The 27,948-nt window shown below is 47.0% G+C and overlaps 1 protein-coding gene across 3 annotated transcripts in view; it reads right to left on the bottom strand.

Annotated features, from left to right (window-relative positions):
• EFR3B (EFR3 homolog B) overlaps window positions 1–8,679 on the bottom strand; it is a 61,680-nt gene extending 53,001 nt beyond the window's left edge. For all 3 annotated transcript variants that reach the window (XM_087823403.1, XM_087823404.1, XM_087823405.1), the window contains exon 1: window positions 8,592–8,679. In XM_087823403.1, the coding sequence (XP_087679529.1) occupies window positions 8,592–8,598 (7 nt within the window). In that variant the 5' untranslated portion in view covers window positions 8,599–8,679. The remainder of the gene's footprint in view (window positions 1–8,591) is intronic.
• Between the last annotated feature and the right edge of the window lie 19,269 nt (window positions 8,680–27,948).

The raw sequence follows: 27,948 nt of genomic DNA, 5'->3' as shown, positions 1-27,948 counted from the left end.
CTTCACACGATTTATAAATGTTATTTCAAGAATATCCACCTACGAAGAAAGTTGGGACCCGGAGAGGTCTTTCTGAATAGTTATGATGAAGCTTGCAGCTCTGCCAAGCTAAGTATCTAAGACTCTTGGTTCTTGGATGCTTGAATTTATCTGGGTCCTTGTGGAGGTTTAGCCTTTGAGCTCAGAAATCCTCATTCTCAGGTTTATAGTCAGGCCACAGGCTGTGCACTAGGGCACCCATATTCCTGGATGCAAAGCTACAACTCAACTATGTCAAATCTACTAACATATTGAGTTTGGAATTCTTCTCTTGTAGTGAAATTTGCTGTTCGGCATAAGGCTCATGGAGTTGCCACCACATACAAAAGCGGCGCTTTAATCTCACATGAAGCTCTGTGAACGCATGCTTAGGGGACAATGGGGAGAACAGAACCCCAACCAGCTGCAGGACCTTGGGCAAGTTATTGGGCTTCTTTGCTCTGTGTCCTCGGCTCAGCCACAGAGACAATGACACCCACCTCCAAAGGGTTGCTCTGAGTTGAGGTGATGAATGCAATGACATTGAATAAACATTGCTAAATTTTAGGAATGCATAAGGATTTAGGCAAAGATGTCACGTCTGTCCTTTCTAGTGCAGGGATGAGAGGGACACAGTCATGGACCGCCCATCTGCAGATGGCCCTCTAGGAGACGAGAGGTGCTGAGCATTATCAGCACTGTGCTGTCCCCTCGCAGGGGCCCAGTCTAGCAGGCCGACCTCACAGAGGCAGGTGCCCCCCTCACCAGTATTGCAGCAGCTCTCCGCTTTTCCACTCTTATCACCAGACCGTGTCTAAGGATTTTAACAAGCACAGTCTAAATATGACAGACCCGTCCTTGTACACAGGGATTGTCACTGTTTCTGGAGAGCGCGTGGCCATGCCCCAGAAGCATCCACGAAAATTGCTGGGATGGTGATAATCTCACCTTTCCTAGGTACAGTGTTCTGTACTATACATACATGGCTATAGACAGCTCATCTGACCCTTCACCACGCAGGGCAGACCAATTGTCCCCACTTTGCAGGGGAGAGAATGGGCTCAGAGAAAGATGAACTAACTGTCCAGGGCCCTATGACTAGAAAGTGGCCATCTGGGACTTGGCCCACTGTCCCTCTCACATACACAGCCCAGCCCTAACCCCACCTCCTCGAGGCAGCGGTTGCCACATGCTGAATGGCTGGACCTGAAGAGGTAGGAAGCAATTTTAACCCACAGCCAAACTATCAGAGAAGCAGGAGCTCCTTCTGCGAGAGAAGGTCCAGCCTCTGCTCTCTCCGGGCCCAGCGCGGACCGTGGAGCGCCCTTTAAGCACACTGCCAGCCCGGGCATGTGTGTGACTGCTTGTGGCAGCCTGCTCTGCTTGCCTGCTGTCTTCCCCTCTCTCTCTGGGATGGATGCTCATGCCTCCTTGTTTTTCATGCCATCATTGGCTCTTGCATTCTGCCTTCCACCCTCCCCTACCTGCTGTCCTGGCTCCTCTCTTATTAATCAATCTTCATTTAGGTCCCCAAGGCTCTTCCTGGAGCCCTTTGTCTCTCTGACAAGGCAAAAACAACGATAAAGGAGGCAGAAAGGGTGGTGGCAGAGGCTCCAATCAGAAGTGACAGCTCCCAGCTTCCTCGATGACTGTCCTGGGACCACAGAGAAGGCCTGTTGCCCTCGGTTCAGCCATGTTTTCTGTGCTCTCCTGCGCTTCCCAAATTGATGTGCAAGTCTGTGAGGTACAGTGAGCTCTGCAAAAGGAAAGACCTGTATTCTCTGGAACATAAAGAATATTCTAGGGACAGCGGTGAGAGAGGGAGGGCGAGTCCAACGCTCTGGAGCTGGAGTGCCCAGGTTCAAATCCCAGCCCAGCACAAAACCGTGCAGCCACGGGCAGGTTATTGAGCCTCTCCGTGTCTCCGTTTTCTCATTTCTAAAGGGAAATAATGATCCCTAACGCACAGAATTTGAGGAAGAGTAAACCAGTTAATATGTAAAAAGTGCTTAGAATATTGCTTATCACACAGTAGTGCCCGACGAATGGAAGCTGAGATCACAGTTATTATTTTGTTATCCAGGACATGTATTGTTATTCATGACACACTTAAGGCCAAAATATGTGGAGGGTCAGAGTTATGGAGAGGTACATTTTTAAAATGACATCTAGCTCAGTATTCATCCATTCTCCGAGGTTTTCGAGCACCTGCTCTGTCCCAGGCAGTGCCCTAGGCCCTAAAGATGCAGCAGGGGATGAGAGAAATAAGTTCCCTGCTTTCACAGGGCTGCTCAACAAGAGAAATATGAGACTGTGATAAGTGGCTGTGCAGTGAGTAAGGCACGTGGACGAGAGGCACCAGACGGCCTCCCTGGATTAGGAAGGCAGGAGCCGCCTCTCCAGCAAACTCTCAGAAGACACATTCACCAAGGAAGGAGAAATGACGGCCGCAGCTGCGAAGCGCCAGGGAAGCCCGGGAGTCCTGGCTCCCGGCAAACACAGGCGGGAAGCCAAGAGCAGAGCTGGGGGCAATCCCAAAGTGAGGACTCAGGACCCATAAACTTGCATTTGGAGCAGTCCTCATACTCTCCAACATGGTAGAGAGCAGATTAAGGGAATGATATTTTTAAAAGAAAAATCTAATTTAGGCCAACATTTATAAAATACTCCTAGGAGGAGCTCAGGGAAGAATTAGCTCTTAGCATCTCAAAAAGCTGTATTTGTCCTCAGCAACTGCATTTTAAAGAAAGCTTTTTATAGATGCTATGAGACTTGCAAATGACTTGCTCCCTCTTTTTTTTGGCCTACAGAAAACTCAAAACTGAATTTTCAACAGGATCTGCTGGTAGGCAATTTTTCCTGAAATAACTTTATTCTTGGCATTATTTTTTCCATTTTACTCGTAGATTTTCTTTGATTTGTCTCCTTTATTTATTGTAGCAGGTGTGTACATAAAATATATGCCCCCAAATCCTCTTTAGAACAAGTTAGAGTATAATAAATTTACAGCTCTAGGTAATCTAGCACCTATTTCAAAATACACCATTTTCTGTATCTGCCTGTATAACCCACATTTAATGTGCATTGGGAATGTTTTTTAAAAAGTTTCAATTCACCTTATCCCATACCCCCATCTCTCCCGGTCCTACTGCTTTTTTTAAAAGGGGCAAACCTCTTCCACTGCACATGCACAATTCTACCTGGTCCAAAGCTTTCTCACTCCTCGGGCTACCACCTGTGGCTGGTACCTCTCCGCCTATCCTCACTTTCATATCTTCTCCGGCCCATCCCCATTCTGCACAGCGCCCCAGCTTCATTTCCCTAAAACATCAATGGACCAAATCAGCCCTTTGACAATTTAAAATCTTCTGTGGCTCCTCCTGCTCACAGGGATAAGTGGAAGCACCTTATCCTGACATATCTCCTCCATCACACACTTCTCCACCTAAACTCTGTCCAGGCCCAGGTAGCTCCCTCTCCTAACTCTCCGCCACAGGTCCTCTCTTTCCCCATCTCCGAGCACTTACTGGTGCCTCCACCCTGACATGACCTCTCTTCCTTCCCCACCCAGCTCAGGACCCTGCAGGGATGCCTGCTCTCCCCCAAAGCCCTCCCAAAGAAGTCCACCTCCCAGAGGTCTTCCATGCAGGACTGCTGGCTGACCCTCATTTGGGGACTTACTCATTCCACCTTGAACAACTGTGCAATTTTACTGAACGTATCTTTGCATCATTTAATTCTTTGCACACTTGACAACCCGTTTGCCCACTGAAATTGCAATCCTCTTGATGCAAAGGACTTTTATACATTTCTCTGTCCCCCGGGATGCCCTATGTAGTATCATATATAACCAGCATTCTACACATACTTAATGCTTTATGTCTATTTCCCTTTAAAACATACAATATAAAGCAAATGACAAGCCATGGTTAATACCCTCAATAAATAAAGCACTCATGACAATTCACTAAAATGCAAAGGGCTAAAAAACACAGGAAGTATTTAACTTCACTAGTAATAAAGAATACAAGTTAAAATAACCTAACTTTTCTACTGAATTAGCAAAGATTAGGGGGTAAAAATCTCCGTATTTAATGCTTTTGAGAGTATAGGGAGATACGCACTCCCCTAACTGCGAGTGGGAATGTAGTTGATACACATGAAAACAATTTGACAATATATAACAAATCTTTAAAATGTTTATATACCTTGATGAAACCATTTGGAGGGCTACAGCCTAGGGAAATATTCCAAAATTTAGAGAAACCTTTGGGCACCAGGTACTCTTCCCAGGGTTATAATATTGAATCTTTATGTATAACCTAAATGTACAATGAGGAAATTATACATCCATTTGGTGGACTGTTTTATAGTCATTTTAAATGGCAGCCAGTAAGTTTTTATTAATTTAGGAGGGATGCTTATATTCTAATGTTAACTAGAAAAAATAGAATACAAAATTATGTAAAATGATAATTCCAACTATGTAAACAAATGCATGAAAAAAAAGATATCAGTAAAAGCAGTAAAAGCAGTTATAACTGTTTATAGTTTACTGTGTTTTCCAGATTTTCTGGAAGAATTGGATAACTATCAGGGGGGGAAAAAGATGCTTTTTGTAAATTAGATTTTTTCTTTTGTTTGATATAAGAAATAGTTTCACAAGCACTGTTTATTAAGCTTATGGGACATAAATTTATTTTAATTTTTGCCCTTTTTAAAAAAAATAAAAATTAAGAAACAGAGAGGAAAGAGAGAGTTGAAGAGAGGGAAGGGAAAAGTGGGCAGCTCTCCCATCCTGATTACTCTCGGCTGTGAGATGGGCACTGTTATCTTTGTAGAGCCAGGGAACTGACTCAGAAAGGGTCAGGTCCAAGGTTACCTGCGGGCAGAGCCAGTCCCTGGGCCCCCTGCTGCTCCTTTATCACCATGCCTGGGTTAGCACAGACAGGATCCCTAAGGAAAGAGAAAGGAAGTGGCAAAAGCAGACCAGCACAAAATCCTAGTGGTAATTTATATAATAATATAAAAGGTTGGTTTTGGTGGGTAGAAGTGTGGATGGCGTTTCTGCCCTACTCTCTAAGGTGATGGTGACTTTTTATTTATGTGCAAGAAGAAAAATGCAACTATTTGAATTCACGGAACTGTGAGCAGCAAGAGAGAGAAAACAGGTTCTATTCACCCCGCCCCCTCCTAAGAATAAAGGAGTTGGGGGGCAGGGGGAGTGGCAGGGAGGCCAGGAGGTTGGCGGCATGTGCGTGTCTGTGTGTGTGTGTGTGTGTGTGTGTGTGTGTGTGGTCGTGGGAGTCCCCTGTGATGAGGAGCAGCAGGACCTATGGAAATTTCTGCAAAGGTGAGCCTCTGCACCTCGGGGAGTCGGCCCCACCCCGCAGGTTCTCCAGCCACCTACTACAGTCTCAGCACGCACATTGCTCTGTGAAGCACAGTTACAGAGAGTTGTAGCCCACCGCCGTTTTCCCTACAGTCAGCACTCTCGATCACAAAGCATGAAGAAAGACATGTGTTGGGGATGTGGCAGCACCTACAGGCGAGGGGGATTCGACAGAGCAGCTTTTGTTTCAGTGGGACCTGGGGTTTAGAAAGGAGTGAGTACTGAGGAGGCTCCTGGGGTGAGTTTGGTGGCTTGAGTGGCTAGCTAGGTCAAGGTGATCTGTGTGTTTAATGTGGGGTGGAAGGTGACACAAACAGGCATCTTCAGGGGCTGGCAGAGAGGAAGAGAGAAAAGTAGAGGCCCAAGACCAGCCAAAGAGGCCACGCTCCTGAGCAACGCATCTTGTGTGTGCAGAACCTCTCCTGTTGCAAGGCCACAGCCAGTGCCAGGCTCTGAGGCTCACAACCAACCTGGGGGGGAGATGGCGTCTCACCACTTTCTACTGAGATATATGTAATTTCAAGAGACGACCCCACCTGCCTAAGGTCACATGCCCGGGACCTGGCTCTTGGATTGAGATGAGGGGACCCCAGGCCTAGGATTCTTTCTGTCCCTATAGCACTGTGTCCTCCAGCACAGACAAGAGGTTCTCATTCCCCCACAGACAGGAGGAAAAAGACGGAGGAGACTGAGGACACGGGAAGACTGAGTTGTCGGGGGCAGAGGTAAGGTGAAGAGGGGTGAAGAGAGATCTGTCCAGAATCGCCAAGCGGCTGAGAGATGGGGACAAGACTTAGATTACATGGATTCACAATAGATCAAGTCACCAAGGTGGGCAGTCAAGCGTCATCGTTACCTAAAGCTCTTAGGTGGCTTTTGGCTCTACACAGGGGGCCTCGCTGCTCATCAGTTAATAAAGTCCATGGTGACATTTTCCTAATGAGACTTTACCCAAGTCATAGGTGGGGCGTGTACTCACCTAGGAATTCTCAGTTTGCATATTGCACTGCTCATCTAACTGTGTCACCTTGGACATCTCACTTGGAAAATATGGGAAAATAAGAACGAAATATAAGAAGTCTAAGATTCTATGCCATTCCGACCTCCCCCGACATCTTTTTCATCACTCTGTTGACTTCTGGGGAAAGAATTATTACAAGTATCACATGGAAGTCAAGAAAATGCTACAATACAGGCCAATGAGCTAGTCCCCTTGGAGAGTGGGCGCCCTCTCACACTGCCAAAGAAGGCTTTGCACCAAATGAGACGCTATAACAATCTCCCAACAGCACTGCTGTGACTCCTTTGCTGCAGGCAACTGCCCAGAGGATTCCCTCTATAATCTTTCTATGAATCATTCAGGGGCACGTGCTACTTCTGTTTGCATCTGGAGGAATGCAAGCATATAAAAGAGAAATAAAAGTCTGTGGGTATCTGAAAATAGCACCCAGATATGTTGGCTTCCCGGTTCCCCTTTCTGTACCATCCAATTCTTCCTCGGCTTCCTTCAACAGTAGAGGCAGACCGGGACCCCAATGCTCAGGTGCCAGCCTGACTCAGACTAAATGCCACAAGGCGGCCCAGCAGAACTAGGGTTCCTAATTCTGACCCATTCTGATGGGCCTTGTCCTAACTCCTTCCCCACTGCAGGTGCCCCTGCAGTCACATGCTTTTGTCAAGTGATCTGCAGCTTCAGGCTGCTCACTCTGCAGAAAAGAAGAGAGAGAAAAACAGAGAGTAAGAAAATATAGCCCTCTCCTGGGGACCTCACAACTTCCTACCTTATAAAAACACAACTGCCTGGTTACCTTTCCCGAGAGTCCCCATGGCCAGCAGAGGGGCTCTGAGGTTAACCTCACCTCCCTACTGCCCCCTTGGATCCATCCAAGAGCAATGGTACTTGCTGAGGGGACTTGCTGAAGTCTTGACCTGGTTCAGAAATGCAGATGTATTACCAACTGGGCAGGGAAGGAGACTGATGCAAGGTTCTCTCTCTCAACAGTGAGGCCCACTGATTGCTGAGCCTATGCACCACCAAGCTCTCCGCTTCCTCTGCCTCCAACAAACTTTGTGACTCACAGTCTGCAGAGTGAGGCAGCTGAGCAGCCTCAGTGATAGGTTAAATTGGGAATGTGCTCTTCTCCCAACACTCACCCCTGGGATGTCCCCTGAGCCCCCACCCGGCAGTGGAGGCAGGAGATGAGAACAAGTCCAGTTCTTTTGCCCGCCCTAAAAGAGCTGTCAGAATCTGGGTCCTGATGGTCTTAGGTCCATCTGATCCTCTCTCTCTGTCTCTCTGACACACACACAGGGCAGTTCAGAGGCCTGGATGCTCTGTAACGCAGTTGATTTCTAGACTGGTCTGGGTCTCCAGGGCTCCCCGTATTGGAGCTCGGTCGTGGGATCCAAAGGGCTCTTTTCCTCACCCACACTGCCTCCAAAACCAGGGGAACTCCTGGCCGACCTTAAAGCTGACCAGTGCATCATGAGGGTCTGGCTGGCGGTTGCACCTCAGCAGAGGAGGTGGTGGCGGAAGAAGAGAGGCCAGGGGACAGCGAGAGGGTGGCCACCCAGAGCTGCGCTGCGCCCTCAGCAAGGGCTCCCTCCTCCATCACCGCGGAGGGCCACTCTGGAAGTGGGGGAACCTGGGTCCCCCGGGCGACCGGGGCAGGCAGAGGCCACATCCCTCCAGGGACCCCGAGATGAGATCCCAGGACGGGCCGCCTCCCACATCGCAGAGCCGGACACGGCGGGCCGCGAGCGCCCCCTCCCCGCCCCCCGCAATCCCGACCGGCTTCCGCAGAAAACTCCGCAGCACCACCCGCTTTTGTCAATTCTGCAAACGCTGTCGCACATGGCCACCTTCACCAAGGCGCCCGCCCGCTCAGCTCCACGGGAGACCCGTCCCCCCAGAGCCCAGCGCGCGGGACCAGCCAAGCCCCGGGCCCCCGACGGACCCCCGCCCACCGCCCCAGCGCCTGCAAACCACCGGCGCGAAGGGCTCCGAGGACCCCACGGTGCCCGGCGCTGGGCATCTTTGTCCTCGGCACAGACGCGCGTTCACAGCGACAGAAGGAGCCCAGGCGGGCTCTGAGTCCGCGCGCCCGGGCCTCGCGGGGCCGCCGGGGGACAATGGTCCGCGTCCTGCAAGTTTGCGAGCCGAGAGGCAGAGCCCCCTTACCGTACATCTCCGCGGGGCGAGCGCCGCCCGCGAGGCCGGGTCGCCTGCAGCCAGCCCCGGCGGCGCCCGCCTCTCATTCACTCCGGGCGGCGGGTGGCGGCGGCCGGCGGGCGGGAGCGGGCGCGGGGCCGGGCGCGGGAGGGCCGGGCGGGAGCCGCGCGCCCCGTCCGCTTCCAGGCCGGGCGCCGCGGGCCTCGGCTCGGGCTTCTCGCAGGGCGGCGCCGGGGCGGGGCTATGCTAATGACGTCCCTCCCCCGCGCTCCGCCGCGCCCCGCCCCGCCCCGCCCCGCCCGCCGCGGGCGGCAGCCCGACCCCCGCGCGCAAACCCGGATCCCCGACGCGCCCTCCCGCCGCCGGCCGCGGGGTTTCCAGCCGCAGCGCCGCCCCGCGGGAGTCTGCGCCCCCGCCCCTCCCGCTGGGACGCGGGCCGTCAGCCGGGACCGGTCGGCGGCGGCGCTGCCGGCTGCGGGCGCGCCCCTCTCCCCGATTTCTCCGGGATTCGTAGCATGAGCCAGGGGCGCGAGGAAGATGAATTGGGGAGTAGCCCTCCCGCTCCCCCGGCGCCCTCAGCCGAGCCCCGTTCTCTAGCCAAGCGCTCAGCTGTGCGTCCCCGCCGCTCTCCGACCGGGCGACGGCTACCAAACAGCGTCCTCCCTGGGCCGGTACCGGGACACGCACCCTGCCCGCCGCCCGCGCGGGGCCGCAGGAGGTCGGGGTGCCTCCCCTCTCCCAGTCACAAGCTTTGCGGCCAGGATCCTCTCCACTGGTGCCCCAGGGCCGGCTGCTCCATCTTCTGTGATTACGGGAGAAACAGACCCGGGTGGGGGGGAAGCAGGCTCACGCCCCGCACCCTGAAAACACCTCCTAGCCCAGCTTTCAGTACTCACTTCTTAGTTTCTCCTCTTGGCCCACGGTTGAGGTTTCTCCTAGAAATTAGGGAGGGGAAGTGTAGTGTCTTCCATTCTACAGAAGAGGAACCTGAGGCTCTGAGAGGCTGGTTTGTGTTTTCTTTCCCACATCCACGGAGCTGTGTGTCTGTAGGCCAGTCACCTACCCTCTCTGAACCTCAGCTTCCTGCAGGACTGTTGGGGAGTTAATATAAAATCTACCTGACAGTACACAGCGGGCACTCTCCTATTTATTTACTTTTTTCCTTCCTCACCCAAGGCAAAGACAGAGCCAGAGAGCGAATCCAGATGGCTGGTCTCTCTGCTGTACCCCAAACCCACGTTTTCTGTTTCTCTCTGTCCTCGCCACCCCCTCCCACTTCCTTGCTATTTCCAGGTCTCGTTCCTGTTCTTTCACCTCTTTCCCTCTCTTTAGCAACACATGGGAGCCCTGGGCCCCCCGGGAAACCCTGGAGCTCACATTTAGTCTAGACCCTTGGTGGACTCACAAAGCAGCTCTGTCTCTATTTGCCGGTTCGAGGACCAGGTCAAGTGGCTTTGAGATCTGCAGACAGTCACATCTGAACCAGGCAGGAAGGAAAATTAGGAGACTAGCTTGCTCTGGACATTGAAGATACTCCCACCCCACAATCTGTTCAACACAAAATAAACTCATTATTCACTGGTGTCTGCACGGTGGGAAATGCAGTGTCTGTCTTCAGGAGGGAAAAGTCTGGCAGGGAGCTCGAGACAAATACTGATAAAAATATTACATGACGAGAGAATACAGGAAATTGTGCACGAGAGGCACAGACCTCTATTTTAGACTCTCGATGAAGCTGGTGGGTTAATTCATTCCTTTTATGAAATATTTAGTGATTACTCCCAATTATGTGCTAGATGCTGTGCAAGGCACTCAGGAGACATGCAAAAATGATATAAAATCTAATAAGATCTATGGTGGAGGCTCATAGAAGGAGCAGGGTCGAGTTTCATGGGAAAAAATTCAAGAAGGGCTTTGAAGAATGGGCAGTGTTTCTCCGTGTGTAGATAGGTGTGGAGATATAATGTAAATAGTCCCAGGGTGAGGGAGTACCACTTGCTAAGGTCAGGGTGGTAGGGGGAGAGAGTAGAATCCGCCTGGCTGGAGCAGAGGCCAGGACCAGGAGCGGGAACAGAAGGGAGGCTGGCAAGGTGTTCGAGGGCCCCATTGGGAGGGCCTGGAGTGCCCAACCCAAAGCCTTTCATGTCTGGTCTAGGGTTGCCAGATTTAGCAAATAAAAATGCAGGATGCCCAGTTAGATTTAAATAAATTAAAAACCCACAATTGTCTATGTATGTCTCATGCAACATCTGGGACATAATTACACTAAAAAAAGTTGTGTTGCTTATCTGAAATTCAGATTCAGCCTAGGTGACATCTGATAATTTTATTAGTGCCATCCTTTGAAAGGTGTTCCGAGAGCTTTGTGACTGACCCAGGCCTGCAGCAGCCCTTCTCCCTCCCCATCTGTGTTCCCAAGTAGATCCTACTGGTACATGGCTCCCAAAGGCACAGGAATGGAGTCACTCTGGCCAGCCTGGCATGTGGTGTTGGCCAGAGGGCCAAGGTCCCCCTGGACTCTATGTGTTCAGTGGTGAAGGACTCGGCTCGTACCCAGCTTCTCTGAGGAGCAGTCAAGCTGTTTAGATAACATTGTGCAGGAAGTAGTCCTGCTGTGGAAGTCTCAGGTAGGGGTGTTACTCCCACATGAGGAAGTCACTTGCGGGGAGTACTATCTTTTCACTCACAATTTAAAGCAAAAGAGCGGACCCCAAGGGACTCAATATTCAGAAGAGTGTAACCAAGAAAAGACACTAAGCAAGTAACAATTATTTAGGTAAACCAAGGGAAGAAGAGAAAGTTAGAGTTGGGGTCCTTATCTTAAATCGGTTTTTACTTACCTTCAGAAACCCCCAAACGCAGTGATGGCTGTGACAGGAAGGAATGTGGAAAATGAAGTAACACTTCCTGCGTGCTCACTATGCCACAGGCTCTGTGCCGGGCACTTGACATGCATTATCTTCTAATACCTCAGTAACCTTGCAAGGGCAGTACTATTCTCATTTTACAGATGGGAAACTGAGGCCCAGAGAGGTGAGACCACTGTCTAGTAAGTGGTCAAGCAGGCAGTCAAGCCCCAGGCACTGTGCCAAGCCCCATTTCTTTCCACCACAGCACAATGCCTGGCAGTCCACTCTGACATCCACATAACAACTGCTTTTTTTTAAAAATCTTCACTCGAGGATATTTTTCCATTGCGTTTCAGAGTGTGGAAGAGAGAGAGAGAGAGAGAGAAACATCGATGTGAGAGAGACACGTTGATTGGTTGCCTCTGGCACACGCTCTGACCGGGGACTGGGGATTAAGCCTGCAACAGAGGTACCTGCCCTTGGCCAGAATCAAACCCGGGCTGATGCTCTAACCACTGAGCTAAACCAGCTAGGGCCCAACTGCACATTCAATCAAGGTCTTCCTAACAGTCTAATGCCCCAGGCCCCTTCCCTCCCTTTCCCTGCATTTGCTTTCCTTTCTCATCTATATTTCACTCCCCCATTACCTGGGTTTGGAGGGTAGAGATTAAAGAGGGTTTCAGGCTGTCCAGACCTAGGCAGGTGCTGTAATTTCCACCCCCTCCTAGGCCATCAGCATTGGCCAAATCTGGAGCCCAGAGCCCTCCTGGGACTGGTGGGTCAGGCCAGAGGAGCTAAGCTTTAGAAAAGGTTATTATTTTTTGGCCATAGTGCACCCTAGTTAACACAGTCACAGTAAACAGTGTCTTTTGCTCTGACAGCTCAAATGATCGTGAGCAAGCACTACAATTTCCAGAGTTTCCATATGAACCAGAGGCTAAATTTCCCTGCATTGCAGAGAAAGGGAGACTTGGAAGCAGGAGGCAATCTGCAACAATCACATAAAACCCAGGACCCTCACTTGCATCCCCAGCTCCAGTATCCAGGGCGCAACACCAGGCCTGTCCTTTAGTCCAGAGTCTGGCTTCCAGACGCTCCAGCCTCACACGGCCCCACCCGCTGCACTGTTTCTGCGCAAAAGCCTCTAATCTCCCCACCGGCTGCCGCAGCTCCAGCCTTGAGCAGCCAACAGCTTTAAAGGGCCTTCCAGAGGGAGTGAAGATGGAAGAAGATGACAGCCCCAGGGGAAGACAGCTTCAGAGAAAAAGAAATCATGAGGCCTAGAGAAGGGCCCAGGGAGAACCGGAGGGGGGAATGTGTCCCTAAGATTGCCCCATAGCTGATTAGCTAGGAAGCCTGAAATAGAACTCAGGATTCCTGACTCCAGGCCGGGTGACTTGAACTCCTGGCACCTCTCCCTTAAAGCAGGTACCTTGACCTACTTCTCAGAAGCCTCAGGGAAAGAACAGCCTATAAAAACAATAACCAAGTATAGGAGCAGTTGGGTAACCAAGGGCTGAAGAACGCATCTCCACAATACAAAAAACAGCTCAGAGCCAGGTCAGTAGGACGTGCTCTTGGCACCGTTCCTGGGAGCTGCCTTGGGTACAGGAGGGACGCAGTGGGGACAGAGCTGCCATGAGATCAGGGAAGGAGTGCCCAGGGTGGGAAGGCTGCTGCAGGCAGATTCTACCCCCTCTAAACCAGATTTTACCAGAGAGGGAGTGACGTTTGGGATATTGATTATTGACCCGTTGAGGTTTAAAAGTACTAAGCAAATTCTCCCAGCCACTATCCTCTTCACTGCCTTTAGTTTATCCTGTGTTCACCCTCCTGAGCAGGGTCAGACTCCTTCCATTATCTGTGGCTCCCTGGCTCCCTATGGTCCCTGCAGAAGAGGCTTGTTTCCCACATGAAGCTCAAATCCATGGTCAAAGCTCAGGCATTACTATGCCTTTAGCCCTGACTCTTCCATCTTCTTATTCTCTCCTGACTCCTAGCTGTCAGGAGACACCTATTCCCCATCCATTACCTCCCATCTTCAGCCTATGTGACACCTGTCCCCACTGAGAGACCCAACCCCACCCACACTCTGAAGGCCCATGTCATCTGTTGATAGGCATGACTTGAAAGAGAAAAGAAGACATGGGAAGAAGACATGGAAAGTGAATGGCTGGTCAGACAGATGATCTCAGAAGGTCAGATCTGGCTTTCCAGGCCGTGGCTAAGGAGACCTGCATTGCATCCCAGCCAGAAGGAACAGGTTTGTCCAGAGGCGGGCCAACCTAATCAAAGAATGATTTAAGTGAAATTGGAAGACGGAGAAAAACACCTACAGAAAATTGTAAGCCTGGCTACTAGAGAAAGGACTTTTCAGATGTTGAACTCTAAGACCTGAAAATTGGTGTTAATGGAGGAAGCGCTCTAGGGCTTCAATGGGGCCAGATGCCAACTTGCCAAGGAAGTTACTCTGGCCTGCCCATGCCAAACTCCTGCTCTCCAGCCTTGTCTGTTCATAGCCTTGTGTTAGCTTTGGACCCTGAAACCACCCCTTCTGCTCCCCTGAAGAATGCTGACTGTAGACTCACCTGCTCAGCCTTTGGCAGCCCTGCAGTAAGGAATCCCTACCTATGCCCATTTGCCCCTCCCTGGATGCTGCTCAGCCACAAGAATGCTCTGATACTCAGCCCCAGTTCTCAGCTTCTAAATCTCTAGCCCATTTCTCACTCATCTCTCTCTCCCTCTCCCTTCCTCTCTCTGAAATCAGTATATATATATCTATATATTTAAAAGTACCCAGGCTTCCCTTCTGCATGGAGTTTTGGGTCTAGTAATTGGGTGTGGGACTGTCACTCTATTGTCATGACTTGAGCCAGATGTTTTCCTTCAGCAGACCCGAGGTCCGATTTTTAAATTTTTGCATTATTTATTTTTAAATATATTTTAAACAAAATGGGATTTTAGAGGTTAATGATTTATTTTGCCACTGAGGACCCATGACCAACAAACCTGGAAGGTTTTGATTATGGCGCTGGCCTTGCTGCCCAAGATGGAAATCATGTCTCCATGCCACTAGCGTTTATATGCCATCGTTTGGTTTCTGCTGAGCCAGGGTCTGTCCACTGTGCTTGAAACAGCGGGGTCAGCCCAGCGGTGGTATCACAGGTTAGACTAGCCACTGAAGCACCCTCGAGTATTTATTTTGTGGGCCACCTTTGGGATGTGGAAAGAGGACATGATAAGTGCCCCTTCAGTATTTCTCTCAACATCTTTGAATTCCTTCCTCAACTTTATACCCCATTGTGTCTCAGCCCCATACAGCACTCCTCTATTGTGACTACGTTTTAGGCAACCAACCAAGAAAATATTTAGAAACACTTCCAACTATTCAAATCAATGTGTTAAATCCAAATTTCTAGAAAATACATCCATGTTGATAAATTCAGCCTGAATCTAAAATTTTGTTGTTTCCTCCTTAGGAAATCCATTCCCGTGTGTCTTTCCCCCACAGTCATGAAACTAGCAAATCTTGGTGTGTGGATGCATCTTATCCTCAGCATGTGCTCCTCATTGACTCCTGGGCTATACCTTATAATCGGCCCCCCTGGGCACACTGGAACCTAACTCTAGTTATGTGTTTGGAGATCATGAGGAGTGGAGGGAGAAGAGCATACAGGTAGTTGGCTTCCTTTTGCAAGGTTACTTCTTTAGGTGCATCTTCGCCTTAAGCAATAATGGCCTCATTAGACATAGGAACAGGTTTGCTTTCTGCTAGTGACAGAGACTCAGTGAGGTTTAGAGGTATAGGGTTCCCTGAATTCTTCAGATATTTAAATATATTCCCACTCCAGTTCTTGCCTGGTTCAGGCCCAGGATAATGGAAGGGAGACAACTGTGTCATCACAGTGGCCCAGAGCAATTATGTTGGAGTCCAGGAAGCACGCTGTCTGGCCTTCCTCCTTTCTCCCCTGGTGACCCAGAGGCAGCTCTGGGAGTAATTATTCCTGGCCCTGAACCACATGGTTTAAGGGACAGGCAGAGATTTAATTCTGAGATATCATGATGGCCATGGTGGAACAAATAGTGAAGTCGAAAGGAAGAGTGCTGATAGCAATGTCCCTGGGGACTGACAGCCCAGCTCTCAGCCACGCTCCCCACGGAAGAGGCCACGCTCCTAGGATATCCCAGAGTCGATGGTATTTTACTCTCTTGCTATGACACTGGAGGATTCAGGTATTTGGAATTTCAGGGGTGACATGGAGGTTTCTGAGGGCAGTAGAAGTAATTGATTGGAAAAGAGCCCATGAGTAAATCCTGTTACATCCCTTTTCAACATCTAAGAACACATCACATAAAATAACAAATGGAGCAAAGTTTAAAAAGGAAGACAAAAACAAACAAAAAACAAAAACAAAAAGGAAGACAGAATGTGACCATGATTCATGACAAGCATAACTCTTAAAATCTTACATTTCTAAAAAAATCTAGATCTAATAAAAATTTACATGGCTAATCCTTAGCTTCTACTTGGCGATTGGTCAGAGTGTAAAAGGTCAAGGACAGACAGTTTTATACACAGAAAATAGATAGAAACCATGGTCTAAACCATCCATAGACATTAGGTAAATGCAAGTCAAACAGCTCAGAGATTCTATTACATACCTACAAGTCTAGTAAAAGCGAAAAAATAAAAGCCAGCATCAGTGAGACTCAAGTAAAAAATCCAAAAGGAACAAAAATTATTCACACATGATGCATTCATAGTATTACTTATGGTGCTTAAAATAATTTAAGAACAACCCCTAAAACAATAAAGATATGATTGAGTAAGCTATGACATACCAATAAAATGGAATACTATATAGCCTTTAAAAATAATAGGTATGAGAGTCATTGAAATGTGTATATTTGAAAAAATTCAGAAAGACAAAGAGAATGCACAGTGAATGTATACATTTTAATGAGGGTTAGAAGTGGTTTTGAACAGATGTACTTGGTTTATGGGATTTCTTTTTCTGTGATGACAAGTGCGTAATGAAAATGTAAGCATATCTAAGCATATATCATATGAAAGAGTGGAGATTAATTTCTTCTTTCTCCTTCTTTCCCAGGGGAGCCATGAGGATGAATTAAGTGCTTTGAACTTCTTGGATCAAAATATCAGATGCTTGGATGAGTGAATGGCTCAGGTTCTTCCTTGGAGACATTAAAGAGTATCCATCTGTTGACTGCTACGATGTTTTTGAATTAATTTAATGACATTAGAAAATGCTCATGATCAGTGCTGGGTTTGATTTCTTTTTAAAAAGATTCTAAAATGCATTACTCCTCCAATGGCTCCCCTATGGCTCTCTCTCACATATGCACATACATACATGTACATACACAGTACATTGAAATTAGACTCTATTATTTGGCATAAGAACAGCAGAGAAGGAATCTCCAAAGTAGTTGCCACATGTTCCTCAACACCCATCATCTTTAATTTGTTTCCTTACTCCCCACTCACCACACCCCCCATACACAATCCATCCTGACCACCCAGAAGCGGTTCTATGGACCCAACATTATAGATGTAGTATCATAAACTGAGAAATTCTGAACCTATTCCTTTCCCTTGTCCTTTCTTTATCCTCACATTTCCCCAGCAGTACTGATGATGTAACAGGCAAGCCTTCGATCGGATCAAGAAGAAATGGGCAAAGAGCTGCCAAATCATTTGGAAAATGTCTGATATGAAAATGATGAATCCTTTCATTATATAAGGAGATACAAATAACAAAAAAGGAATGTGTTTAAATATTTAATTTTAGCATATCTCATCTTAACATATTTAATATTTCATTTATTTTATTACATATCTTGAGTATTTAATGTATCTCATTATATTGAGAGCTGTTAAAAATGAGGTTCCAAAATGACATTCCAAACTTATAAAATTCTGGAAAAGAAATTATAGGCTGGTGATCTGTCCCATTCCCCCACAAGAGAGTGTGATCAAGATATGTTATTAAGTACTAAAAAATCAGAATACAAAATACGTATATGATAAGAGATCGGCTATGCTACACACATAGTGAAATGGTGAAATTGTGAGCAATTTAAGTTTTCTTCTATATAGTTTTCCAATTTTTCCACATTTCTACCATAAGTGTGCATTAGCTCTACAACAAAGAGAAAATCAGAAGAGTTATTAATAGAAAGCAGTATCCAAGAGCCTGGGAAAGAGCCCTGCCATTAAGTCAAGGGGCAGACAGGGCAGGAGCTCCACTTAGGAAGCAATGCTCAGGGAGGCTCTCCAGTCAAGGGCAGGCCCTCGGAGGGTGGCCAAAAAGGAGAAATAAATTAAGACTGAGAGAATGAAGAGGCAGGTGTGACAAAATCTCATTAATGCTCCCCTCAGCTGGCCCTGAGGAGCTTCACTAAGGAAGGGCAACTACAACTACGCACTTTCAAAGGTTAAACAGGGCCTCAGAGGATGGCTGGTCCAACCTCATTTTCAAAGAAAAGCCCCAGAAAAGCTGAGCTCATTCGCTCACAGCTGCTTAGCGGTGGAGCCGGGGTTAGAACCCCAGCGTCCTGAGTCCTAGTCGGTGCTCTTGGCCCTGCAGCTCTCTGCTTCCCAGTGTGTGACACGCTTCTGTTCTTCTGGTTGCTGCCAGTGTTTGCGCTGAGAATGCACATCGCATAACCTTTGACCAGGACTGAGCTCCTGACTGGGTCTGCTCCCTAACCTCACTCCAGGTGGATCCTCTAACGTTATTCCAAGTTCGATTAATTCCCACTATTTCTGTGTTTCTCTTGACTCCAACCTTTCTCCCCAAACCTACTGCCACTGTCTTGGGCAAACCTCCCAAAAATTGACATAGTGCAAGAACTCTAATGTTTCCTTCTCTTAAACAAAATTACCATTTTGTCACCTCTCTCTCTCACTCGCCATACATAGCATATATATGTACGAGCACATACATGTCATAAATAGATCATACATATGTAAAAACGTCCACATATATCACATATGTACAGACATGTACATTACACATTTTCTGAACCATGTGAAAATAGGTTGAAGACATCAAGACACTTAACTCTTCAATCCTACAGCGTCATCTGAGAATGATGACATTTCTCTACATAGATATATCACTATCACACCTAGGAAAACAAGTATCTAGTACTCAGTTCCTATTCAAATTTCCCCAAATGTCCTCAAAATGTCTTTTATAGTTGTTTCAAGATTTTAAGAATTTCAGCAAGGGTTACATACTTTATGGGGTTGTTGGGTGCCCTTAATTTCTTTTGACTTAGAACCGTCCCCTCACCTTTTGTTTTTTTTTCTGTTTTTCATGACACTGAACTTTTTAAGAGTTCCAGCCAGGTTTCTTAGATAATGTCCCACATTCTGGATTTGCCTCATAATTAGGTTCAGACTGATCATCTTTGGAAAGGTATTTGTCTCTTATTGTGTCACATCAGAAAGCACATAACATTGGGTCGTCCCGCTGTGTTAAGTTGGCCTCTAGGTTAAGGTGATGACCAGCAGATCTTTCGTTGTAAAGGTACAGTTTCCCCTTCTTAATAATTTGTGGAGTGAGGCTTTGAGACCACACGAATCTCCTAGCATCTGTTGATAATCACAGTCCTTGCCTGAATTGGGATGGCAAATGGTGATTTTTGCTAATTCTCCTATTTTATTAGCTGGCATTCTCTGTAAAGAAGTCCTCATCACACCTTGTGTGCTTCCCCACCCCCACCCCCCATCTTCTCACTACCCTTCCTGCCTCCAGTCTGGCTCTCTCCACTCCACCTGCTGCCAGAAGCAGCATGCTCCATTGCAAATCTGGACACGTCCACACCCTGTTTAAAATCCTTCAGGGACAAGCTCAAATCTGTGAGCCTGGCACAGGCCCGTTGTGAGCTGGCTCCTTCGGGTTCAGCTCTCCCTGCATCCCCTCATGTACTCCATTCAAACTATCTACAGTTCTCCAGCCACAGCACCCTACTTCACAGCCCTGTACCCCTGCACACATAGTCCCTCTGCCCACGATACCTTTTCCTACCCTTTAACGTCATCTGATCCCCACTTGCTTTTCAAGCTTTGGTTCATGCGTCAGCTCCTCTGAGCCTAAGGTTGAATAGGTGTCTTTGGGGGGCTCTCATGACACACGTGCACACCTTTGGCCATATCATGCTTGTGGCCCTGCATTCAAAATGTTTGCCGATTTGCATCTATTTTCTTCTGAGGTCAACAACAATCTACTATGCTTCTGGAAGCTTTTTTCTGGGGATGTGAGGAGTCTAAGGTGGATGGTAAGGAGCAGGGCCACCTCAAGGACCCACCAAGTTAAACACGCCAAGTGCATTTCAGGGACTCACTAGTGGGGATATTTTCCAGCTCTCACCTCAGATCTGGGCAACTTCTCAGTGAGGTGTGAGGGGGGGAGGTAAGGCTGGCCTTCTCTAAAGTTGCCCACAGAGTTTGTAGACCACAAAAGGGGGAAAGAGGAGAGTCTAGGTTTAAAGAAGATTCCCTCAAGCCTGGTTTCTCAGTTGGGTGCTCTCCGTGGCTGTCTCTAGGAGTAAGGAGAAATAGCCAAGCTCTTTAAGAGGAGCATTTCCCTGACTTTAATTTGAATTAGTTTAATTAGATGCTTCTCTCCTAACTACTAAGATAAACCACCTGAGGAAACAAGATGGCAGCACAGGTAACAGCTGCACCCGCCGCCTCCCGCAGCCACATCAAAATTACAACTAAGCCCGGCCGGGCGGGGCTCAGCGGTAGAGCCTCGACCTAGGATCCAGGCGATCGGGGTCCGATTCCCGGTCAGGGCACATGCCCGGGTTGCGGGCTGCAACCGATCAATGGCTCTCTCATCATTGATGTTTCTATCTCTCTCTCCATCTCCTTTCCTCTCTCTGAAATCAATAAAGATACGTTTTTTTAAAAAAAATTACAACTAAAATGCAGAACCACCATCACTCAGAACCTCCTGAAACCTGGCTGAACAGAAGCCCTACAACCAGGGGACTGAAGAAGCACCGAGACCAGTAGGAGGGGCAGAGACACGGGCGGATCGGGGCTGAATCGCAGACACAGGGCCGCGGGCCCACACCCGGTGCCTCCGGTAAACCTGGGAGGGAATCTCAGTGGTGGAGGTTTCCCGGAGGAGTGGGGTGTCCCAGCCCCACAGCAGGCCCCCAGCCCAGGGCTCCAGGGCCGGGAAGAGACGTCCTCACAACTCCGGGCAGTGAAACCAGCGGGGACTGTCGCTGAGGGTCTCGGAGGCTGCAGGAGCCCCAGGCTCTCCTCTTAAAGGGCCAGCGCACAGACTCCTCGGACGCGCTCCCTCTGAGCCCAGCGCCGGGCAGCAGCTTGAAAGGACCTGGGACACTCGGGGAGGAACTAACCTGCCTGAAATCGGGGCGAGAGGTGGAGGGGCAGCTTTCTCCCAGGCAGAGGAGCTGGCGGAGGCCATTACTCCTGTGGTGAGCCCTCCCCGGCACAGAGCCAGCAGGCAGGAGCTGTATTTGACTCTCCAGCACCTGACTCACACCTTTGCCCCGCCCCTGTGATTCCCAGAGTCCCCGCCCCTCCCCTGCAGGCTCATGCAGACCATTTCCAGGGGCTTTTCTATGCAAGTGGCCTCTTGAGCCTCATGCTTAGGACTTTCCTAACAAGTTGTGAGGACTTCCCTTCCCTCAAACAAGCAGCAGCATGCCCCATACAGCTTGATAAGTGGCCCCAGGCCTGGCACTAATGGCAGCCTGCATTGGCTCATAGCTTGGCCTCTTAGACAATGACAAGCCCAGCACAAATAGCAGCCAACTACGGTTTGCTGTGTTGCTCAGGCTGGGTGGCCCTGGGCAAGGCACTGGCAGAGGCTGACTTTGCACCTCCTTGGAGGCCCCAGAAACAGTGCACTTGGTGGTCAGACTCAACCATGCTGGATTACAGCCCTACCACATCCATGAGTGACACACTCAAGAGGCGCACTTGGTGAACCAAAGCTCCACTGAAGTAAATCCTGCTCCATAGGGGTATCTCCAGCACAGAAGATCTTTGGCTGTAGTTGTGGCTGGTCCTCACAGCTGATTGGTCTGGGGGTCAATTCCTCCCAGGGATGCCAACAGCAACCAAGGCTCAACTACAACAGGACATTGCACACAGCCCACACAGGGGAGCACCTAGAAGGCCCAGCTCAGGTGACTGGGGAGGCTGAGCCACTGGACCCTACAGGACACCTACTACACAAAGCCACTCTACAAATTCCAGGAGACATAGCAGCTCTACCTAATACATACAAGCAAATACCTGCAAGCAGCCAAACTGTGGAAGCAAAGAAACATGTCACAAAGGAAAGAACAGAAGAAATCTCTAGAAAAGGTACTAAATGAAATAGATCCAAGCAAGCTAACAGATACAGAGTTCAGAATTTTGTTTATAAGGATGCTCAACCATAGTAAGAATTATACAAAAATAACTGAGAAAATCGATGACATAATAAAGTACCAACTTGAAAAGAAGGCTACACGAACTGAAATGAAGAATAATTTACAGGGAATCAACAGTAGAGTAGAGGATGCTGAGAATCAAATCAGCAATTTGGAACATGAGGAGACAAAAAACACCGAACCAGAAGAGCAAAAAGAAAAAAGAATCCAGAAATATGAAAATAGTATAAGGAGCCTCTGGAACAACTACAAGAGGCCCAACATTTATATTACTGGGATGCCAGAAGGAGAAGAAAGAGAGCAAGAAATTGAAAACCTATTTGAAAAAATAATTACAGAAAACTTCCCCCACCTGGGGAAAGAAATAGACTTACAAGTCCAGGAAGCACAGAGGGTCCCAAACAAGAGGAACCCATAGCAAGACACATCATAATTAAAATGCCAAAGGTTAAAGACAAAGAGAGAATCTTAAAAGCAGCAAGAGAAAAGCAGTTAGTTACCTACAAGGGAGCACCCATACGACTGTCAGCTGATTTCTCAACAGAAACCCTGCAGGCCAGAAGGGAGTGGCAAGAAATATTCAAAGTGATGAAAAACATGGAACTACAACCAATATTGCTCTACCCAGCAAAGCTATCATTTAGAATTGAAGGTCAGATAAAGAGCTTCTTAGACAAGGAAAAGCTAAAGGAGTTCATCACCACCAGACCAGCACTACAGGAAATGTTGAAGGGTCTTCTTTAAGAAGAAGCTAATGAACAAAAGAATCTGACGAACTAAATAGATCCAGAGACATTGACGCAGGCAACAGACGATCATATTTCAGAGGGAAGAGGGAAGGGGGTTGGAGGGTGGGAAGAGATTAACCAAAGAAGTTATATGCATATAAGCATAACCGATGGACACAGTCAATAACAGGGTGAAGGCCTGGGAGGGGGTGGGAGCGAGGTGGAGGGGGTCAATTGGAGGGGAAAAATGGGACACCTGTAATACTTTCAACAATAAAGATAAATTTAAAAATAAATAAATAAAATAATGCTAAAAACTTAACTGGAAAAAAAAGATGTTAATATAGTATCATAGGCAAATGGCTTGATTACCTTAAGAAATTTTCTTTCATATTTAATTATATCATCACCTCTTTGCTGACTTAACTTCATAAAGATGTGGAGTTGACAGCTTTACAGTTTCTCTTCTGTTTTCTTAATATTATTTTAATTATTATGGATTCTTAGAACATTAGGGATACCCATATTCAATATTCAAATAAAAATACATTCTAAAACCAAACAAACAAACAAAACAAAAATTATAAACCACCCAAGGTAACCAGAGTTGTGATGACGTGTGGAAGGAGAAAAGAGAAGTCATTTGATAGAAGGCACTCCTACCCCAGGAGGTCTGGCTGGGCACTTCCCGACAGAGCCATATGGGGGACATGATCCCCTGCAATGACAGCATAGGGACTGAAAGGAGAGAGGAATCAGGGAGAGGCACAGAAAAGAAAGGAGGACACCCAAGATAAACTGCAATATCTTCACAACTTACTGACGGCTAGAGCTGCTGGTCTAGCCCCAATTTGTCCTTTCTGGAGATGCCAGGGTGAAAAATGCTGAGAGTCCACCATTTATGTCTCTGATACTTGCTACCAAATTTCCTCCCTGAGAGAGACTCAGAACGACGAAAACACACGGAGAAGAGCACTTTCTCTCTTGGAAGCTATTTCCATGGTCCACCCAGTGCCCCCGGGGGGCGCAGCTCTGTCAGACCACCATAGGAAGCCACACCCTTCCAGCCATTTCAGCTTTTGTGCCCCCGTTTACTCAGCAATGCCGAGGTCTCAGTCCTGCCTGGACTCTACGCTGAGGAAGACGTGGAAAGGTGGTGACCACGTCTCAAGAGAACAGCATGGTGAGCGTAGGGAAGGCAAGGAAAAAGGGTGCTCGCTTCCTGCCTGCAGGACTGGGTTCTGAGGGCCCACTTACTTCCTCCCAATCCCCTGGTTTATATAATTCGAGTACCCGGGATTCCAGAGCTTTACCTCATAGCAACGACTGAAAAGTAGCACACGTGTGTGCACTCGCACTGTTTTCCCAGAGGGAGCTGGAGGAGGGCTGAGAACCGAGGCACAGAGGCGAGAGGCGAGGCTAAGGGCTGGCCCAGGCACTGCTGGGGTGGACTCTCGCTCCCCATCATGGCCATCCCTAGGGCCGGGTGACACCACAGGAAGATGATTGGCCTAACATCCTGTGGGTCGCATTTGGAGCAGGTTTCCCCAGGCAGGCAGGTGACAGCCCTGATCTGCCATTCGACCTGCCACCTGCCAGGCCCACATGCACCTGCCCTTCCTGCCTCCCCTGCACAGCCTCGTCAGCTTCCAGCACCCATCCTCGTTGTCACTGCTGCCCCTTGGCCTCAGTTGCTCTCCAGAGGTACCTGGGCTGTGCAAGCTGCCAGAGCTGTCCCTGCAGTTTCCCCAGATGCCCGCAGAGAGCCAGCACCGGCTGCACACGGCTCTCCACAGCCAGGGAAAGCCAGGGGAGGCTGAGCCTGCATCCCTGACTAATGATCACGCCTTTAAGTCGGATGGAGCCTGTGACTCAAACTGTGGAGGCATAGCCAAGGGAGGAAAGAGTGGGAGGGGGGGAGAGGGACGGGGGGGGAAGGGGGGGTGGGAAGGAAGAAGAGGGAAGGCAGAGGAGCAAAGGCCTCTGAACTTTGAATCTAGGTGCTCTAGATTCAAAAATGGTCTCCTATATGGCCTCTGCAGTCCCTAAAATAGAAAATGATGAGATTAAATATGTTCCAGCAACAGTCCTGCAGTCCAGCTTGATGTTACTTCAGAAGGAAGAGAAAGCTAAAGTTATAAAAGGATCTTACTGTAATTGCAACTATTGTAACTTGCCATGCAATATAATGTATAATATAATATGCAATGCAATATAATGTATACTGCATGCGCAAATTGAGTGATATACAGACTGTGGAATCTTACTGACAAGAACTATGGTTCCTTTGAAGCTAGAAAATAATATTCACCAAAACTGTTTTAGTTTGGTCCTGTTCCAAGAATGTAAGTCTGGCCAGGAAGGATATTTAGTTTTTCCACAGGAAGTTGTTATATCACTTGACATATTTTATATCTAATTGTTAAGAGTGGATTTGCTCTGTATGTGCAGTATGTATGGACACATAGGTATGTTTGTGTAAACTATAGCTCTACAACTACATTTAAAAGTTTGTTTAGCCCTGGCCAGTGTGGCTCAGTTGGTTGAGCATCATCCCATGCACCAAAAGGTGGCCAGTTCGATTCCTGGTCAGGGCACATGCCTGGGTTTGGGGTTTGATCCCCAGTAGAGGGTATGCAGAAGGCAATCAATTGATGTTTCTCTCTCATATCCATGTTTCTCTCTTTATCTCCCTCTCCCTTCCTCTCACTCTAAAATCAATATAAACATTAAAAATACAGAAAATACAAGTTCATTTAATATTCTAAGACAGTTGCTCCAGTTCTATAAGACCTAATATCAACTTTTTATTTTAAAAAATTGATAATACCAAAATGAAATTCATAAGCAATATAGCCTACATAATCGCATAATTTCCTAAAATTGATCTATACCTGTGATGTAAAGGAGAAATAAAGGAAAACAATTTAAAATGAAATAATTTGTATTTTCATATATATAAATGCTCAGGCACAGCTAAATTAGAAGATACAATAAAACAGGCAGATGCCTACACCTGCTCGCAATGAGTAAGATTGGATTTAAGAAAAGCAAGACAATATTCACCTGCATACTGTCGACCTTTCATCTTCGTAGTTAACAATTAGAAATAAAGGTTAAACAAACATGCTTCTACATATCCATAAAAGTGCTGTGAATTGAAGAGACACAAATGCAAGCTGACACCAATGTGCTGACTCAAATATCACGAGCAACGTTGCCATCCGTGAAATGATTTTCTGAAACTTGGAGCAACCCTTGGTCAAGTTCCCAACAGAACAAAATGCAATCTTCTTGCAATTTAACTAGCAGTTGCATTTGTGGAAAACTTAGTATACACTAAAACAATGTACATTTATTGTGTGTGTTTATGCAAAATGAAATTCGTGTCCAGGCTCAGATAAGTAGGAAAGGGCTTCCCATGAATTTGGTAGTGCTCTCTCTGGAATGTGCATAAAGCCATGCTCCGTTCCACACCCCCAGACTTAGCTTTTCTAAGCCACACAAGCATTCAAATGAGTTGTTTCCAGTTTTTTACTATTACTAATAATACTGCTACAAATATCCTTGTGCAAGGTGTATATATCTGATAAAGGATATATACCTAGAATATACAAATAATTCTTACAAATTGGTAAAACAAAAAAAAACCTCACTGAAACATTGGGGGAAATAATTGAACCACCACTTCCTATAAGAGGAATTGGCCCATAAACATATGAAAATGCTCCTGACCTCACTACTCTTCAGGGATAGGCAAATTAAAACTAGTAGCAGATACCACTACGAACCTGTAAGGAAAGCTAAAATTAAAAGACTGACAAAATTGAGGGCCAATGTGAATTTGGAACAATTGGGACTCTCATTCACCATTGGTGAATTTTGTTATATATATTTGAATTTTACCATAATTTTAAAAAAGAATCATATAGGATGGGAGATACTGTGCAGCCATTTGTGGAAAATACAAACTGCCACACAATCCTTGGAACAGTAGGAGGGTGAGCCCATAGATGTCCACATGGTAGCATCATGTTTACTCCTCTGACAGGGTGCAGAGCTTGCTCAGAACTAAATCCTGTACCCTGGTGTGTCAGATGGAAAGGGCTCATCAGTCAGCATGTTCTAAGGTCCTTGTATTGCTCAGGAGAAACTCATCTCAGCCCAGGAGCTCCTCCAAGTATTTTTTACTCCCATTTACCACCTGCCTGATGTTTATTACTCTTCAGGATCCCCAGGTAGTTGTTTTGCATCTTTTCCCAGAGTTTATAGTTATCAGTGGAAGAGCTGGTCTGCAGGGAATTCTGCCTATCACAATGTGCCCCTGGTATGTCTGTAATTAAGAGCCTTACCTTCTAATAAGTACAGTTATAGATCTTTGGCTCAAAATAATCTTCGTGGAGTATAGATGAAACAAGATTATACATAAGCTGGGAAATGAGTACATGAATTGTTGACTGTTTTGTTCTCTTTGCTATTACACATGTATGAATTTTGTCACATAAATTATTCTAGAACATAGAAAATGAAACAAAACTTCCAAATGTTTTTGTTAAGCAAGTACAGTGTATAACATTAATATTTATGCCAGGTAAAGGTAGCACAAATTACTTAACTTATAATTACATTACTTACGAATATTACTTAATTCCAATATGTTTAAGAACACTGATGCAAAAATTCTCAAATGTTACCTTACAGAATTTGGCAATATATAACAAAACTATGCATATGTTTACCTTTGACCGAGTAATTTCACTTTTTAAGAAATTTGACCTGAAGACACACCCACAACAATATGAAAATACATAAATGCCAAGTATATTGATTGAAAAAGCCATGGCATATCCACTGATGGAGCACTGTGTAGCTGTAAAAAGGAATGAGTATGCTCTTTGTGACTTAGCAGGGGTGCTTTCCAGGATATATTGTTAAATGAAAAAAGCAAAGTTCAAAAGAACATACATACGTACAGTTACCTCTCATGTAAGAAAGGAGAAATAAGAAAATATATATGTAATTGCTTAGTTTTTATAAAAAGAAACCCAAGAAGGAATAAACTGGGGTGGCTGGTTGCCCACAGGTGGGAGAGGAAAAGAGGAGTGGGATGGAGGTGAGAGTGACACTTTTCTGAGTATGCTAATACGTATCATTTTTTGACTCTCAAAACATTGTTTTACATATCCAAAAAATAATGATAAAATAAAGTCAACAGTAATGGAGGGTGAAAACGGAAATAACATATAAACAGAAATAAATGAACTTAACTATATTTCAAATGAAAACCATAACCACACTAAAGGGGGGGGGAAAGGAATGACCCAATTAATCTTTAAA

The sequence above is a fragment of the Miniopterus natalensis genome, chromosome 13, assembly GCF_054644295.1.
Source record: "Miniopterus natalensis isolate mMinNat1 chromosome 13, mMinNat1.hap1, whole genome shotgun sequence".
Taxonomy (NCBI): Eukaryota; Metazoa; Chordata; class Mammalia; order Chiroptera; family Miniopteridae; genus Miniopterus; species Miniopterus natalensis.
This window is presented reverse-complemented; position numbering and strand designations above follow the sequence as displayed.